Source organism: Fundulus heteroclitus, chromosome 16 (assembly GCF_011125445.2).
Source record: "Fundulus heteroclitus isolate FHET01 chromosome 16, MU-UCD_Fhet_4.1, whole genome shotgun sequence".
Classification (NCBI taxonomy): domain Eukaryota; kingdom Metazoa; phylum Chordata; class Actinopteri; order Cyprinodontiformes; family Fundulidae; genus Fundulus; species Fundulus heteroclitus.
This window is the reverse complement of record NC_046376.1, coordinates 18,923,570-18,942,599: the sequence shown is the minus strand read 5'-3', so window position 1 is coordinate 18,942,599 and position 19,030 is coordinate 18,923,570. Positions and strand designations below refer to the sequence as shown.

Genomic DNA, 19,030 nt, shown 5'->3' with positions numbered 1-19,030 from the left:
TACACGTTAGATCTCATAATCTTGAGCAAGTAGAGGCTTTATTTGAAAACAGAAAGCCAGTAAGCATTACCTCTGTGAAGAATGAGCTGCTAGTGGATTCCTCTCTTGTGTGAGCATGGATGTAGTCAGCTAAACAGCTGTTGCTCTGTTCCTCAAAGTACACCTTGGCCATTTGCTGACTTTCCACTTTTGGCAGGCCTGTGCAGTCCAATCGCACAACAGAGTCTGGTGTAGCACATTTGAGAAGTATGAGTTTAGCCTCATCAAGCAGTCCCCTCTGAGAATCGGAAGCTTCCAATTTGTCCTTCTGCTCCTCTATCACTTGAAGAATCACCGAAGCGCAGGTGTCTGAGTGATAGCCAATGAAAACATCAGGGAGGGTGTATTTGTACGTTTCAGCTGCTCCAGCTTTCTGACCATTAAGACAGACAAAAAGCTTTGCCCATCTCTCCAGTTCTTTCACCATCTTTTTCTGCTCAGCTTTAAGGACTGTGTGGATGTCAAGGTAGTGTTTCTCCAGCCTGTTGATTAGAGGTATCGGGAATTGTTTATAGACCACTTCTCTTTCCTCAATGACAATTAGCCGGAAGTCTTTGTGCACTCTGCATTTTACACGATGGGTTCCCAGTCCAAGATCCACATATTTCTGTCCTCCCAAACATACATAGTACTGGTTAAGGGCATCGTAGAGACTTTCATAAAGGTTCTGCAAGTTTAGAAGCACAACTGTTTGACCTGTTTCCATGCATATCTTCACTCGGTTGATGTTGCGACAGATTTGGGTGTACTCCTGGTCTTTTGGAAAGCTAGATCCAAAGATTATTTCTGGCTGACCACTTTCTGAAAAGAATGTTTGCTGTAGGATCTGAAGGGCTGCGTAGTTTTTCGTTAGCACAAGGAGATACCGACACTCTTCCTCTTGTCCAATGGCTTGAATGTTTTCTTTCACGAACTCAATGGTGTTGATGTTCTCCAGATTTGGACCTATGTTAAGTTTTTGGGTGAAGACGGAAACTGCATCAACGTCATCCCTGCCACTGAAATTTCTCAACACAGCCTTCACCATCTCCTCTGATGTGGGCTTCCGTTGAGAGGTCTTGGCAACAGCAAAGATCATCTTGATCAAGCTGTAATAGTCACGTAAGCCAAAGAAACCTTTCCCTTGTTTCTGGCATATCTTCAAGTAGGATTTTGCAAATGGTTTAAAGAAATCCCTAACTCTCTCCAACACCATTACATCAGATGAGCATATGCCTTTTGCACTCTCAATAAGTTCTTTCTCATCAGGGTCACCACGTGAGACAAAAATGCCTCGGTTCATCTTTGCAGGGTCTAGTGCCCAGTTGGAAATGCCAATAAATCCAACCTTTTTGTGTGGTAGTGGTTCATCATCAATGCAGCCCTCTTCCAGCAATGGATGGAGAGTTTTCAGAGGCATCTTTGGCGAGTCCTCGGCCAGCCCAATTTCATCAAGAACCACCACTGAGATGTATTCATTGAGGTTTTTTCCTTCCTGAAATCGCCCACATTGCTTGAATGTGTTGATGATGCCTTCTGGAGTTGAGTGAGGGCTACACTGGAAGGACACCAAATGGATCTGTTTGAGCATCTTATAGAGGTCAGAATGAGCAGCTTGGCCTTGCATGGCATCAGCTACTAAGGTTTTTGAAAGGGACTTTGAGCTTCCGGGTTTTCCAACTAAGAAGAGGGGGATTCTTAATTCAATGCAGAGAACCATCATGAAGACGTTCTCTTTTAGGGCACTGTTTCTTGCGATAGTATCTCCCATTGGCACACCACTCAAAAGTAAATCTTGCATGAGTGAAATTTCATGCTTTATCTTTGCTGGTGTGCATGATGCTGGTAATTGGTTGCTGATCTCCTGTCTGTATCTATCCTTATTTTCAAGGCAGGCATGGTAGCACACTCCTATGGCCATGACAAGGGACCAGAGAACAGGATCTTCAACCTCAGGCTGCCATTGACGCCCTTCATTTTCTTCTTTGTTTTGAGCACTTCCAAATTTTTGAAGCTCTGAAAAGAACATTTCATGGTGGTCATGAAACCAGACAAATGCTTGCATGCAGCGTTCCACATCTCTCAAGCTGACAAAGCTGCATTCATCCTTCCTGGTCCTCATGTATTTCTGTGAGGCTGAAAGAACATCTGTGATGCATTGGATGTAGGTTTGATCTATTGCTTTGCTTTTGGCGACACGTTGCACAATCTGCTGTATGTATATTTTTTCTGTGTGATCATTTAACTGCCCAAAGTCCCATACCAGAGGAATCATGCTTGGTGGCAATGCTTGAACTCTATACACCAGCTGACGCAGAGGTATGGATCCCAGTTTTTCATCAGTCTCTTCTGCTCGAACTCGGTACCCAAGGCCAGCAGATTCCAGTCTCTGAATCATGTCATCTGTGTGCTTTCTGTAGGGATTGCATGCTGCAATGACCTGCAACCCTGAGTTGGGTGTTAAACACTCTCCCTTCACGGTCTTGTCACAGAGGACCTCCTTGATACTGCTGATAGCCTCTGTAGTATTGGCCTCATCAAAGAAGAGCACAGAGTCAAATCCATAGTCTTGCTTGTTGATCGAAGCAATGTTTTCCGCTTCTCGGACTTTACCATAGATCATCTCTGAAGTTGTCCCTCCATGCACCTTGACCAGTTTCATGTTCTCAGTTGCGACTCCACTCCTTCGCAATTCACAAAGGAATTTTATCAGCCTGGTTTTACCACACCCGGTCTCTCCCATAATGATAACAGGTATTCCACATCTAAACCGCATGTGGATTGCTAGCATCTTCAATATGTTGTCTGTTGTGAGTTCATATGTTTCATCAGGGTCAAGAGGCCATTGGATACCGAGAACATTGCAGATTCGCTCTATTTTCTCCCATCTTGGAAGGCTATCAAAGTCAATGTTGAATGGGACTCTTTGGAGCTGTAGGCCTTCATACAACGCTCTGGTCATGACGTTCCTTCTGATCACCCTTCCAGAGGTGGGCTCAATGGCGTCGACATAGTTCTGGTCATTGGGTTGAAGATGAAAACCAATGAAGGTCATAGAGGTGTGGTCGTCATTAAAGAAGATGTATGGATGTGGTTCTGTTTCCCATCTTTTTCTGATCAGAAAAGGAGCCAGGTCTTCATCTCGGACACCAGCCAGATTAACTTGTGACCTGCCAGGACTCTGGTCAGAGATGCTTAGTGATGGAGTAGCAAAGTCCTTTGCCATCAGAATCATAAAGTCCACCACAAAGGTTTTGAATCCACTTAGTGTGTCTCCGGTGAAAGTGACATCACAAAACACTGATGTCTCACAGTCTCTCAGCTGAAGGTTAAGAAACCAAGTGAAATTTCTAAGTTCAGCCCAGGATGGGTCCACCACGCCACAGTACATGAGAAGCATCTGAAGACATTCCACATGGGACCCCTCAACACCCTGGTATGTAAACACATCTAGATCGATGTGGTTATGGAACCGTGTCAGGTACTGATAAGGCCGCTGAAAGGCCTCACTTCTGAACTCTTTCTCATCCATCAGTGGGTCATCACTGCTCACAGTGGTACAATGCTCCTGGTTTCTCATCTCTAGCATGAGGACCTCTTTGGGTGGTCGGCAGAATATATTTGGAAACACGTCCATGAAAGTGTTATTTGCTGTTTGTGCCTGTTAAAATATGTAGTAAGAAAAACAAAGGGAGGTAAGGTAAGCAAAGGTGTACAAACAGGGATGACCAATGTTAAATGCTTAAATTGTCTTACCTCCCGAGGACCGTTTCTTGTCTTCTTGACAGTGGGCTCCAAAATCTCTATCACATACAGTTGCTTGTCATTGCACCTCCACATTTTTCCCTCAGAGTCCATCAAATAGCGCAGGATCAACAATTTGAAAAGGAATTCTTGGAGACCTTTCTGGACCTTTTCAGAAGCAAAAAATATCCCATATTCAACAGATATGAGAACACAGTTTGCCAAAATATCTATTTAACTGGTTTATAATCATAATTAACTTAATATTTACCGATGATGTGACATCAAAATGGAAGATAATGAGTTCTTTCCTTTTAGGGGTGTCAAGCAATGACTGCAGGATGATAGTCTCATCAACTTTAGGTTCAATCAAGCAAATACATTTCAGCATCGACTGCTTTTTAGTTGAATGTTTAAGTTTTTCATACAGTCTCCTGATGTACAGAGATTTACCTGCAATTAAAGAAAATACACGCAGAGCTATAAATAACCATACTATTTTGTTGATTGTAAGTCATCAAGTTGAAATATTTTATGCACCCACCAACACCAGCCCTTTGGGATGAGACAACACCAACACAGAGTCTGTCTTTAAATGCTGCCGCAGCGCTGCACTGTTCTGCTGGGACAGTGTAGTGTTGATGAAGGTATTGCTGGATTCTCTCTATTGGCTCTTGGGGAATCATGTGCAACCTGTACTGGCTGAAGGCAGATGGAAGGTAGGCATGTTCTCTCTCTGAGCTGCAAATGATCACAAGCCTGTAGTCTTGTCTGCTTTGCATTTTCATCCGCTGGAAAAAGTTCCCCACTTTAGAGCTCACATCGTAACTCAGGAGATCTCCATATACAAGAGAGTATATCTTCTGTCCCGGGTAGCCAGTGCCAAGGCAGCGTCTGAAGAACAGCTCCACTTGTTCATATGGAGTCGAGGGGTTGCAGAGTAGGACTTCATCATAGGTAGGAAGAGCTTCATTTTTGCTGTTCATGTAAATCGAGATGCAAGACATCAAGGCATCCTCATGTGGACAAACAATGAGATTTGGCTTTCCAGTGACCAAACCTCTGGGCAGTTGCCTGTTTATGAAATTTCCAGTGTTGTCATCAGAAATGTCCTCTTCGCTGTCATCTTCTTCATCCTCGTCATCTTTGTTAGCCAGTATTTCTAACAGTAGGCCAAGACTTTTTATGTCAAGAATGTTTGGGAGAAAATTTTTCATGTCTTTCATGTAAGCATTCCAGATGTGATCAAATGCCTGAAGACCCTTTGCGTTTTCCACAAGACTTGGCAAAGGATCTAATTCACTTGTGAACTCTTCCAGGTCACTTCTTGACACTACAATAAAAGTCTGAAACTCAATGTCTTCATTTTGCTCTTGAGGTTTTGTTATGAGTTCATATTGGAGCTTGTGCCAAACCTGCCTCAGATATATGGATTTGCAATTTGGCTTAATGAATGAAAGCATCATCAGCACTTGGTCCTCAACGTTATTTACATTTTGCTGTGTCAGCTTGCTACATAGGTAGACAATCTGCTCAGCAGTGAAGTAGTTTAGGAAATAATTCTTGGATCTCTGTTTGTGTACAAAGTTCATCCAGTATTCGAGACATTTCTCCATTTTTCTGCAGAGATCAGGAAGCTGCTCATTTGCGTTGCCCTCCACAGTGACACTAGGAGCACTGGACAAATTAAAATCCATCAAAATGCAGGGTTCTAATCCTCTTGCAGAACAATTAATTTGTACTTCCCAGTTCCTGAACAGTGGATTTCCAGCAGTGTAAAGAGCAATGAATGCCTCTGTTAGTCTTTGAACACTGGCAAAAACCTGTAGCATAGAAAGAGTGATGCACAAGGTAGTAAATACTTTCATTATTCAGTTTCCAAAAAATCCCATAAACTTCTTCTGTTGATACAGGTGTATCAGTGAGTTTTTAGACAACCCTTAATTCTCCTTTTTCTTTTTGCCACTGCTTTTAAGCTTGACATACATTTGATTGAAAGGTTTAATAGGATCCTTGGATTTTATAGTTACACTAGGTTCTTGTGTTGACAAGCAGTGTTACAACACTAAAGACCAAAGTGACTTATTCTATTATTTAATTTCAAAGATGTTACAAATTGGCAGTAAATCTTTGGGAATTGGTAACTGTAGAGAAATTGCAATTCTAGAGTGGCGAACCATGAACATAACATATCAAGAACCAAATGCTACGATCGCAATATGCAGATGGTGTTGTGACGTTTCTCATTTTGATAAAATTTCAAACTTTTCATTAGTTCAGTTTATATAAAACAAAACAATACATATAGGTAGGAGTTAAAATGATCTTTACACAAAACAAAAATAATTTTATCTTACCTCTACAAAGTGTTCAACTTCATTCTGCCCTTGGTCCCCTTTTCCTGACATGAGCATAAGTTTATTTTGTAGCTCCCTCAGGTCTTCAAGAGAGTAGCGCCGCATCTGCAGACCTTCATCATGCTCCTCTGGAATCTGCAGCTTCAGAGCAGTTTCAAGACCCAACTGAATAAAAGAAGAAAAAAAAAAGAGAATATTGTATCCATGATATTGTAAGAACTAAGTTCTTAGAGATGACTGCTTTAACACATGAACAGGTAGAACAATCATCATTACTGAAGTGTTGTTGTTTTTTTTTATTATTTTTTTACCTTTTTTACACCTTGTGCATTGATTAGGTAGATGCCTTTGTTGTTGATGGCTGAGGCTAATGAGAGAGATGATAGCTCTACTGACCCATGGCTGTCCTTTACAGTTTTTAACCACTCTAGATGACGTGCACTGTCCGACTAAAAGATTAAGAACAGATATTTATCCAAAAATATATTATTCCCCAATATTAGAATTCATATATAAACCTGGAATTAGTCTTGTAATTTTCATTAGAATCCTTTATATTTTTATGTCTCCTCTCACCAGCTTTTTTGGCAAATTTTTGTCATTCTCCAAAGCTCTCCAGAGCTTGTTGAGCACTTCTTTTAAGGCACGAAAACCAGAATCCGCTTTAAGCTCATACAGCAAAGAAGAGTAACCAAGGATGGCGTCATGGAAGCAAGCTACACGATCCACATCCATATCATTCTCTCCAGCAGAGATGGAAGCCAAGTCGACAAACACCTTCAACTCATTGATGTCTATAAATAACATTTCAAAACACATTTTTATTGTTTTGCAAAATACCACTTATATAAATGCATTTTAATGAAAGAAAAAAAACAATAACTATACTCACCCTCAAGGGCATCTTTCACCCATCTTACAAATTGTCTTCTGAATCCCAGCTCATTTAAACACAATCTACGGGGCTCTGTAATGTCAACCAGCACCGCCTTGGCCTGCATCAAGTCATTGTCAATCCTCTTTAGAGGCTCTTTCTGAAAGTCGGCGTGAATCTGAGGAGAAAAAGGGCATTACAGTTAAAGAATTAATCCTTAAAAATGTTATGTTTCAAACTAATAAGTTAGTTTCTGCTGTAATGTTCATAAACACACCAGATCTGACCATTCACATACATTCCCCTGTTTTCACCAAGCCCCTTCTGAATGCTCTTGTCTGAATGCTCTTGAACATCTAATCTTGCTCTGAAAGCATTTGGAATCTTCAACAGATGAATGTTATTGTAAAGCTAAAGTGTTGTGCTCAGAGAATTCTGTCTAAATGTTTGTCCATATGTAAAAAATATCTTTTATATGAATTGTCCTATTATACTTTGAAAAAAAAAACACACTGAGTAACCTTTAATTAGTGACTGTTTAAAACTCTTTATGTGGATGTGTGTTTCTATTCAATGAAATGATTACATGAAACTAGTAGATACTTGATCTACAATGATAGATTGTTCACATTTAAAGGTAAACAAAATAAGTGGTACGAAAGATAAATAATTCCATTTTTCTTATTGGCTTGCTAGCACAACACAGGCACTTGCAAAGGTCTTCTTCCCTCATGACAGCTCCTTTCTTTATAAGCTGATAGCTGTCAAGGTAGCTGACTTCTGACACTGACAAAAATATATTTTTTCCCCTGTTTGTCGAGATTTGCTCCATATTTGATCTGATTATCCCTTCTGTTTAAGGCTATTTTGGAAACTTTGAACTCTTTCCTGCTCCCGACAGATATCCTTTATAGAGTCTCCTTGATTTTTAATGTGATAAAGTTATTCAGTAGGTAAATCCTCCAAAGAAACAAAGAAGTTTTTGAAAGAATTTGAGATAGACTGATACTGATTACATTAATGTAGCTAAATCAACTTCTTCAACTACTGAACTGAATTATTATACTCATCCTCAGACATGGCTACTTACAACATTTGTCAGCGTTTCCAAAACTCCGAAGTCCCCTTGAAGACCAAGTGTGTCTTTGACCTTCATGATAACTTCAGCAGAGGCCACAGCTAAATGTAGCTCATGATACTGCTGGACCTGTTCAACCCTGCTGTGGATCCACTGTTTGTCTGCAGATGTATCAAGTTCACACATGATCCTAAGTTCCTGAGTGAGATCCTCATACTTGTCCTTGTAGGCTTTGAAGATCTGGTTGACTTCCTCAAGTCTTATGCTTCCATTTTTTAAACGAGTATAAATGTCTTTGTATTCCTCAATACAAGGCATGTAAATCTGATTGTATATCATATCTGGTGTTGCTCTCGTCTCCACTGTTTCATCCTCATCAGACGTGTCGTCTTCCATTTCGTCCTGGGCCGTCTGTATAGCAAATTTTTCCCAACATCCCCGGAAAACAATGCTTTCATTGAATGTGTGCAGCACTTTTGCCATGTCTCTGATCTCTTCATCAAGACGGAAGAAGGTAACAATGCCAGACATTGGGGTTGCCTGTAGGTCAAAGTGATGGACTTCCATGAAATGGTCCAAGGGCATCATCTCAATCTTGACTTGTGCTTTTTCCTCCAGGTCAGAAATGTCCACTAATCAAACAAGATTAAATAATTATATATTACATTTAACAACAAATCAAAGTTAACTAAACATCGTTATGTGAGCTTCATACCCGTCATGTGTTCCTCAAGTTTATGGCACATTGTTATTATAGCACCTACAAGCTCTTTTTCATGGTACACAGCTTTAACTTCATCTCTTCTGTGGTCTAAAAACCTCCTCATTTTGGAAAGATCCTGGTGTTGTCCTTCCTCAGTGAGGGAGTCTGTTCAAAGAACATCATAAAATAACAGCCATTTAGTTACTCATGACAGTAAATCATTTTACCAAATTGATTTACTGTCAATTTGGTAATGGGGGGGGGGATTCTATTACCAATCTTCAGCAGTTCCAAGAAGGCAGCTTTCCTCTCCAGAATGATGTTGAGAAGGCTAACTTTAATATCTCCTTGTTTCAGCTGATTGATTATGGCTGTGACTGATGACACAGCTATGGCCAATCGGTCTCTGGCATCTTGAGAGAGTTTCTCGATCAGCTTTTTGTCTGCACCTGTACAAACACAATTTATGTCATTGTATCCCAAAACATAGCAGCAAGAACTGTGGTGTGTCTAATGTGTTGATGATCTCCCATCTATGTAGAAGGTTTGCTGTCTATTCATGAGTTTTTTTAAGCAAGGGGTAACTAGGTTTTGTGTATCTTCCCATACTTGATAATACTTTTATTTAAAGGAATGTTTGAATGGTTATTTTTTTTTTAAGTAAACGGATACCATATAGATGGAAAATGTCTTTGGCTGCTGTCCAGGACAGGAGGTGTTGAAGGACCACTTCTTCATTTTCCTGATAGTTTCCTTGGCCATCCTTTGGCCAGGATTTTTGAATAATGGCAGAGATGAGATTCCCAAACTTCCAGTTTATCTTTAATCTCTGAAACAGTTTCCCTTCAGACCTGGTCTGAAAACAGTAAAAAAAAAAAACAATCATTCAGCTAATTAATAAATCAGTAAAAGGGATATTTAATCAATCTATTTTAGTCTTTTCTTGACAAGATGTTTGTAAAATTTAGGAAACATACCATACCCTTTGTCATTGAAAAAACTTTGATATTGTCATTACAAATAGCTAAGACAGTGAAAAGCTATGAAACAAATGTGTTAAAATTTAAAGTCTCATACCTGGCACAAAGATGTAACAGCTTCAAGAGCACACTTCTCAATGCTGGCAGCAACATGTGGAAAAGAAGCACTAAGCTTCTCTATGTATTGGCAGTAGAATTCAATTTGATTGAGAGCAGATTCCTAAAAACACACATAAATAACTTTAATAATAGTCATTTCCAAACAAAAATTATTTCCAGAGTCTCCAATCAGTCACCTACCTGTTTGAACTTGCCCTCAAAGTCCATAGTAAGTATTTGCCTCCATGTTTCTGTGCATTCTTTATCTTTAAAGCCAATGGTGATAATGTTGTTCCAAGTCTAAAATGCAAGAATTAAAGTTAAATCTCTGGACATTTTTTGTATTAAACAAGTTGTATGTTTAGCATTTAGCATTTGCAAATTATTCAAAAACACACCTCCAGTTCTGTTGTTTTAGCTTGGTAATTGGTTGAAAATCCCCAGCTTAGCAAACTGTGTTTGAATGACTGATTCATCCAGTTTCTCATTATTTCCATGCCCTGAGAGATTACCAGGTCTTTTGCATTTCGCTGTTCTCCATCTTCATCTTTAGAATCCTAAATATGAATTATTTACAGTTTTTAATAAGTGCACATAAATGTAAGCTATGCAAACTACAACTTCACTGGTATAAATTATGCTTCTTACCTGCTGCTTGTTAGAGAGAAAAAAGTCTAAAACTGATGCAACAAGATACATCGCTGCCACAGGAATTTCAGGAAAGTTCTGGGTATATGATGCTGGTCTGACTCCTCTGCAGACCGTCTCCAACAATTTCATTGCTGTTGCCATACATTCCTTCCTGTAAACTTGTGTAAAGCAGCTACAAAGAAGTAAATGAATAGATGATTAGAGTTGGGTGACACTCACGCATGAAATAGTGCTTGATAGCATGTGGGCCCTGGAGAATATCTGCATTTTATTTTAAAGAGAACCTTAAATACAGCAGAAATAGTCTGTACTAATTTGTGACATCCATTGATTACTTTATCAAATTAAATTCATATCTGCTCTCTTCAAATGTTAGGTATTTACTCACTATTGCTCACATAATTGGCAGTAGACACACATTTCTTAAGTCTGAACCAAATAAATGAATGGTAATGTGCAAAAAAGTGAGGCTATCATCTGTTTCAATTCACTGTTTGTTTTCTTTCTAACTCAACTACTGCACGGCTTCCTACTACCGTCTTTTTAAGACCATAAGGTGCACTGGATTATAAGGGGCACCGTGAATTAATGTCTTTGTTCACATTTAAGGCGTACCGGATTATAAGGCTCACTAAATATTATTCCCAAGTGCAATATCACACTGCACCTTCATGTACACAGCTCTCTATCTCTCTCTGTCAGAAGGACAGAGTGTGGTAGACTACACTACCCTGTTTCCAACATAAGGCCAAAATAAACATATGCATGAATGCACTTCTAGTTTCGACATTACAGTCAGGCAGTCTTGTAGACAGCTCAGGGATCAGATCAGGTAGTGCGACAGTGTACCGTAATGCTCTGAATATCCATTGAGCAGAGCGGCTTCGTTGCTTACTAAAGTTTTACTCACACGTTTTAACATATTTTTGAGTGCATGTTACTACATAAAATTCATCATCATGCATAAGGCACACCTTTAATTTTTGAGAAAATTTAAGGATTTTAAGTGCACCTTATAGTCCAAAAAATACAGTACTTTAGATAGCTGCCTAAAATAAAAAAAGCTTGATTTAACAACCACGCTAATCTTGCTTTCAAGTTTAAGATCAGCAACCATCTTAAATCCCATATTTGTGATAACTGGCCAAACATATTGTGCCAGAGAACCAAGATCTATGTTGGAGATTTTAGATGTGCCACCAAAAACCATCACCTCTAGTTCAAATGTAAAATATTTGAGGCCAGTATTACGTATTTTGCTGGAAGAAATGTAGAGAAAAAGAAAAAGAATTAATTCACATTTTTGTCACAATTGGTCACTGGCCTCTATGGTGATGTACAAGCACACTGAGCTAGTCTAGAGCTTTTGATTTTGCTGTCATTAATCTTAATTTATTATTGGCAAACACTGGCCCATGCAAAAATGCCCCAGTTTGGTGATCTATAAGCCATGCAATGAATATAGTTATTATGAGCTACATGCTATATTATCTGATTGATAATATATCCCTTTTAATTTATACCTTTTGATTTAATTGCTGGGAAACCATCAAAGATCCATCCTTTTTTACTTTAAATATCTGCTTTTGTTATTCTTTTTTACCTAAATTTTATCCTTTGAATTTTAAGATTTATTGTGGTCATGCACACATGTCTAACGCAGGACAATAAATTTTTTTTGTCATTTATCGAATGTCCGGAATTACCTTAATATAAGGGGGATTTAAATATCAGTATGAATCTTAAGCTCATGTGCATGAATAAAAAAAATATTATTTTACAGACTTCACAAACAGAAAACTTTGTCTTAAATTGATATATATATATATATACCTGTATTTTTCTTCAATGAGATGCTCTTGGATGTGAGCAAGGATTTCCATGATGACCTAAAACAGGTTGATGAAACAGCGGGAGTATTATTGACTGCCTCTGCCACTGATAAATCTCGAGTATCATTCTATGAAGTAATAAATGTTACAACAAACTCAAAGGACGTTCATATAGCTAGGATGTGACTCTAATACTTCAGCATGGTGTAAGTGGATATATCTGAAAGGTTGGGTGCTTCAGAATTTACAATGAGGAGTGAGAATGCAGGAATGAATTCACATTTAACAATATCACTGTCTGGATATTCCCTCACCTTGGAGCTTGCTGGAAGTAATATCCTGAGGAACTTTAGATGTGAAAACATGAAGCATATCCAGAAGCTCAGGGTTAATGCTGATGCTGCACTCCAGCTGATCATCAAGTGGCATCAGGTACAAGCAGGACCGAACCAAAAGTGGATCCACCTTCATCAAGTGACTGTTGTTCTTTATCACATTTACAAGTGCTCTGAAAAAAAAGCATTCAAAAAGTACTCATTCATTTTAGTTTACTTAGAAATAAATATTCTAAAATATGTGTGAACAGGTAAAAACAGATAGATCTTACTTCCTATTTTGGCTGCTTGTGTATGCTTGGCTGCTGATGTCAATGCCTTCGAGACCTGCCCAGTACGAGCTATACTTTGCATTTCCAGAGGTTTTTATTTCAAAGGGCTTTGTGGTGCCTTTCAGCAGATGAATGAGTGGCAATAATATAATCCATCGAGGCATTGACTCTCTTTTGACGATTTTGATCAGATCCAGCAGTATTTCTGGCAAACTATGAACAGAATGGGGTAATAATCAGTGTTTTAATATAAATTATGTTTGTAATTAACATTTAAGATTTCCTGGGTACCTACTTTTTAAACACTGCAACATCTTGAGAAAAATGTGTCCAGTACTGAAGGAATTTGTCCTTCTCCAGTTTAGGCAAACACAGTGTGGAACAGAGGCGGTGGAGCTCAGCATTACTAAGCTCGATTTTGTACTGTCTCCACACATGAAGCATGATCACAGCTGCTCTCATGGGGTCCTCGATGTAGGGACTTTTCTCATCTCCATCCTTGAGCTGAGGGATCACGTGTCTCAACATGAACTCTTTCAGGATCTTCCTTACCTGTAATATTGCACCAAAAAGCAGAACAGTAAATTGAATGGGCCAAAAAAGGAGGGCCGTGACAGTGCACACAAAGCCTCTTTAACTTACATCATCTTCTCCAAATTGTAAAGAGCTCCATTTCTTTCCCTTCTCTTCAAATACAAAAGGGTTTGCATAAACCTGGAAGAACTGATTTAACTGGATTCTAAAACTCTTTAGATTGGTATCACTCCAGCTGCTTAGAAGATCAAATATGGACTCCAACATTACATTTGCAGCAATTTCTCTTCCTTTAACCACATTTTTACGTTGGTCAGACCAAAGCTTGTCTCTGATCATCTTCAACACGTTCTTTGATGGCTCAACGCAGATGATGTCGTCATACTGATGCCAGTCCCCTTTACCAGAAAACATAAAATGCAAACACTAATGTCTGCTACAAAAATCACAGCTTTATACAGAAAAACAACACATCAGTGGTAACAAAAAAAATGGAGGGACTTGTTTTCCACTTACCATCATCAGTGATGAGGTTGGGTTTCACAAACAAGCACCTGTTGATATGGTGATGTGAAGAGTCCAGTTTGTATATGTACTCAAACTCATATTCACCCTTTTTCTTCTTATAGACAACATATTTGTACGCAATGGATTCAGAGACAATTTTGGCTTTGTTCGTCATGAGCCTGCCTTCGACAAGAAAACCGTGCTCTCCAAGATTCCTGCAAAAGGAAAAATTATCAGTCAGACAAAAAATTGAGTTCAAGTTTGCATGTTTGTGGACAAACAAAAAATAAATCATCTCTCATGTACTATTCAAATACCTGAAATCATCCATCATTTGTATATAGTTCCCAACTTAATTTTCATTTAACTTATTATAACTGTTATGAACAACTGTGGTCTGGTTTCCATCCCCACCACAGTACTGAAACCACCATCATATTTACCACCAATGATGGGGACAGCTCTCTCTCTCTCCATCTCTATCAGAAGGACAGAGTAGTTGGACTGCACTGGCCTGTTTCTAGCATAAGGCCTAAATAAATTTAGCTTTTATACTCAATTAACTTAATAGGTTTATTGTTGCTACTCCGGGCGCAGGCTGCCTAAAGGGACCCACATATCTGGGCGTACTGTGCGCATACTCTGAGCTTGGTGGACCCAGCTCTGACGCCCCACGGACGTTTTACCCTTCATAGTGAAGCTCACTATTGCCTACATTTCTTGTGGCCAATTCCTACAATTCCCACACTTTCTGCCAGTGGGATGAAGTGGCCGAATACATGTGTGATTAGCCAGCTGAGCATCTAGAACCGTTTCGTTTCCAGCAGGCTCCCACTGCACACCTGTCAGTGAGAACAGAGAGGGACTGTGATGCTGCGCGTCCTTGTGACCGTCTGCTTGGAGCAGCTCTGTTTATCAAGCTTAGTGTCACATATAAAACAGTTCGATATAAAGACTTCTTGCCTTTGAGAAGTTTATAGTGTGATACCATGTACGCAGTCATTAAAATTGAGATCTCCACGTAGTACCTTTATGTGCGGAGTCTGCGTAGAGTCAGCCTTAAGTACGCCTCGAGTACACACAGACCATGGAATGAAATACACCCAAGTATGTGGGGGGCCTTTACATGAATGCACTTCTAGTTTTGACATTACAGTCAGGCAGTCTTGTAGACAGCTCATGGGTCCGATCAGGTAGTGACACAGTGTACCGTAATGCTCCAAATATCCATTGAGCGGAGCGGCTTCGTTGCTAACCAAAGTTGTACTTACACATTTTAACAGATTTTTGAGTGAATTGTACCACATAAAATCGGTCAATAAGCACAACGGTAATCATATATAAAGGCGCACTCGATCATAAGGCGCACCATCAATTTTGAGAAAATTTAAGGATTTTAAGTGTGCCTTATAGTCCGAAAAATACAGTACTTTAGATAGCTACCTATAATGAAAAAAGTTTGATTTAACAACCACCCTAATTTGGCTTTCAAGTTTAACATCAACAACCATCTTAAATCCCAGATTTGTGATAACTGGCCTAACATATTGTGCCAGAGAACAAAGATCTATGTTGGAGATTTTAGATGTGCCACCAAAAACCATCACCTTTGGTTTTTGCTCATTCAAATGTAAAATATTTGAGGCCATTCAGGACTTTATATCATTGAGACATGTAAACAATGAATCTTATGTAAAGCCCTTAGGTTTTTTTAAGAGGTAGATAAACCTGGGAGTCATCAAATAAACTTCTTAACCAATCACTTAATCTGGGTGGCATTAAACTGGCTTCTGGTAATAAAGTAAAAAATCTTGGTGTTATTTTTGACCAAGACATGTCATTTAAATCCCATATTAAACAGGTTTCCAGAGTTTCCTTTTTTCACCTCCGGAATATCGCCAAAATTAGAAACATTCTGTCCAGGAGTGATGCTGAAAAACTGGTCCATGCATTTGTTACTTCAAGGCTGGACTATTGTAATTCTTTACTATCAGGAATTCCACAAAATGCAGTTCAAAGCCTTCAGCTGATCCAAAATGCTGCAGCAAGAGTTCTGATGAAAATCAACAAGAAGGATCATATTTCTCCAATTTTAGCTTCCCTTCATTGGCTTCCTGTTAAATCAAGAATAGAATTTAAAATTCTTCTTCTAACGTATAAAGCCCTTCATAATCAAGCTCCATCATATATCAGAGCTCTGATTACCCCGTATGTTCCTAACAGAGCACTTCGCTCTCAGACTGCAGGTCTGCTGGTGGTTCCTAGAGTCTCTAAAAGTAGAATGGGAGGCAGATCCTTTAGCTATCAGGCTCCTCTCCTGTGGAACCAACTCCCAGTTTTGGTCCGTGAGGCAGACACCCCGTCTACTTTTAAGACTAGGCTTAAAACTTTTCTTTTTGACAAAAATTATAACTAGTGACTCATGTTACTCTCAGCTACCTTTATAGTTTTACTGCTATAGGCTTAGGTTACTGGAGTATATCAGGATCTAATTTTCTCACTATATTGAGTTCTACTGTTCTTCAATTATGCATTATGTGTTGTCATTTCTGCTTTAACTTTCTGTTCTCTCTCTTTTCTCTTCATAGTAGGTACACCTGGTCTGGCGTTCTGTTAACTGTGACATCATCCAGAGAAGACGGCTCACCCGCTACTACCATCTAATGTAGAACAGATTACTAGATCAATGTGTGCTTCTGTGCTTTTTGTTTCTCTTGTTGTGTCTCTGTTCTGTCTTCTGTAACCCCAGTCGGTCGAGGCAGATGACCGTTCATACTGAGCCCGGTTCTGCCGGAGGTTTTTTTTCCCGTTAATGGGTGGTTTTTCTTCCCACTGTCGCTTCATGCTTGCTCAGTATGAGGGATTGCAGCAAAGCCATGTACAATGCAGATGACTCTTCCTGTGGCTCTACGGTTCCCCAGGAGTGAAAGCTGCTTGTCGGGACTTTGATGCAATCAACTGGTTTCCTTATATAGGACATTTTTGACCAATCTGTATAATCTGACCCAATCTGTATGAACTTGAACTTGACTTTGTAAAGTGCCTTGAGATGACATGTTTCATGATTTGGCGCTATATAAATAAAATTGAATTGAATTGAATTGAATCTGCATAACAGTGGAAGGAAACCCCATGTTTCCTGAAGATGGAACCAAGGGGAACCAGGTACAGAGAGAGAAGCAAAGGGCTAACACTGGCCCCTGTGGGACACCACAGTGAAGATGAGCGGCAAAGGACACAAAGTCACCCAGTTTAACTAAGAAAGTTTGCTCCGCCAAATAGGACCTGAACCACTTCAGTGCAGTAAACCTGAGTCCCACACAACTGCTCCAAACGACAAATTAAAAGGTTATGGTCAACTGTGCCAAAGGCAACAGTTAAATTTAGAAGCCCAATAACAACACAGTCCCCAGAATCAGTTGCTTAAAACACATCCTTAAAAACTTTTACAAAGGCAGTTCCAGTGCTGTGTAAGCAGCTTTAGCTTCTGCTTCAGTGAACACGTCTTTTCCTTATTGGAATCATACATCTTTTTGTGTTTTTTTTTCACTTGATCTTGGACCTTTCTTCATTATTTCCACAGTTCGCTGGGAGATGCTAATAGCCATTAGCTGCTTCCTGCACATGTGCGGTGTTGTACCACAGTTGTTATTATGAAAAAACATGAAGGGCTTTATTTACTAACAAACTGAGCAGAAACAAAGAATAAAACGCCCAAAAAAACCACCAATACGCCAGTAGGACGTTATAATCTTTCATAAAAACTTTGTATGCGACCAAAGTCAGTTACTGTCGTATAAATAAATAAAAATCAATTAAAGTGAGTATGGGTGTCATCCTCGATAGCACTCTATCCTTTACCTCTCACATCAAAAACATGAACCAATCTCCTTCCGTTCATCTACGCAACAGCAATTACCTTCGTCCCTCTCTTTCCCCTAATGTGCATTCAATCTTCTCCCTAGCCTTGTCACCTCCAGCATTGATTACTGTAACTGTCTTCTCTCTGCTGCTCGCATTATTCCTAAAAATCCCTCATTTCATCACAACACCCCAGTCCTACAGCAGCTCCACTGGCTCCCGGTTAGATACAGAATAGAATTCAAAATCCATCTGTACACATTCATCCACAACCTCGCTCTCTCTAACTTTTATTGTTTGTTGTTTTACCTTTATTGTTTTGCTTGCTCTGTACAGGGTCCTTGATTATTCTGAAAGCCGGGTCTTTAAAAAAAGTCTTATTATTATTGTTATAGTTTGCTTTCAGAACAAGATTTTGTCATCTTTAAAAGTATTTAAAAGAACTCATAGTTCTTCAAGGTTTGCTTTTTTAACTAAATCTGTGTACCTATTTTCAGTGAAATACATTTTCAATAGCCATTTATTCTTAATTATTAATATTTCGGACATTCGAAAGCTTCTAAAATCAAGAGATGAAACAGTATTGTCTCAATATATAAGTTTATACATTGAAACAGTTGTTTTTTTAGGCATTAATAAAAAGACAATGACAAGTATGGGTACAAGGCCCTACGTTACCTGGTAACTTCCAGCTCAGTTACATTATCTTCCCAGCTACCCGAGATAGGTTTTCCAGCTCTGATGAAGATGTGATCTTCTTCAGGATTAAATTTAAAATCTTTCGAGAGAACTGCGTGGAAGTAAATTGTGAGCCTGTCTCGTGTGGCAATGTTCTTGTTTTGATTCTTACTACAAAGCAAAGAGAAGAAAATTAAAACTTGTTTACTGAACATAATTCACTAAAATGAAAAGTACTATTTGAAAGTTAGACATGTCTCACGTTTTGGGTGGTGGTGCGGCAAGAGAGTTGCCTTCATTTTGTTTTCCTTCACCACCTGAAGCTGTGCCCCGCTTGTTTCCAGACTCCTCAGTCTCCATCTTCTCCTCAGGGTCCACACTGGAGCCCAAGTTATCAACCTGTAACATTAAGTATAAATGCTAATTGTACACACCTGAGGCAGGTAAAAAAGTTAATATCATGCAGAGCAGAAGACAGATCTTTGTCATTGACAATTTCTTATAATA

The 19,030-nt window shown here is 39.2% G+C and overlaps 1 protein-coding gene across 1 annotated transcript in view; it reads right to left on the bottom strand.

Moving 5' to 3' along the window:
• Nucleotides 1–19,030, bottom strand: part of rnf213a (ring finger protein 213a) — a 50,578-nt gene that overhangs the window by 24,908 nt on the left and 6,640 nt on the right. Inside the window, 23 exon segments of the mRNA XM_036148030.1 lie at nt 71–3,679; nt 3,775–3,930; nt 4,034–4,215; nt 4,307–5,585; nt 6,120–6,284; nt 6,431–6,568; nt 6,696–6,913; nt 7,012–7,171; nt 8,084–8,703; nt 8,787–8,939; nt 9,050–9,223; nt 9,447–9,630; nt 9,852–9,974; nt 10,055–10,153; nt 10,502–10,676; nt 12,338–12,409; nt 12,668–12,844; nt 12,944–13,156; nt 13,239–13,495; nt 13,586–13,875; nt 13,994–14,199; nt 18,524–18,694; nt 18,786–18,922. Coding sequence (XP_036003923.1) covers nt 71–3,679; nt 3,775–3,930; nt 4,034–4,215; nt 4,307–5,585; nt 6,120–6,284; nt 6,431–6,568; nt 6,696–6,913; nt 7,012–7,171; nt 8,084–8,703; nt 8,787–8,939; nt 9,050–9,223; nt 9,447–9,630; nt 9,852–9,974; nt 10,055–10,153; nt 10,502–10,676; nt 12,338–12,409; nt 12,668–12,844; nt 12,944–13,156; nt 13,239–13,495; nt 13,586–13,875; nt 13,994–14,199; nt 18,524–18,694; nt 18,786–18,922 — 8,958 coding nt within the window.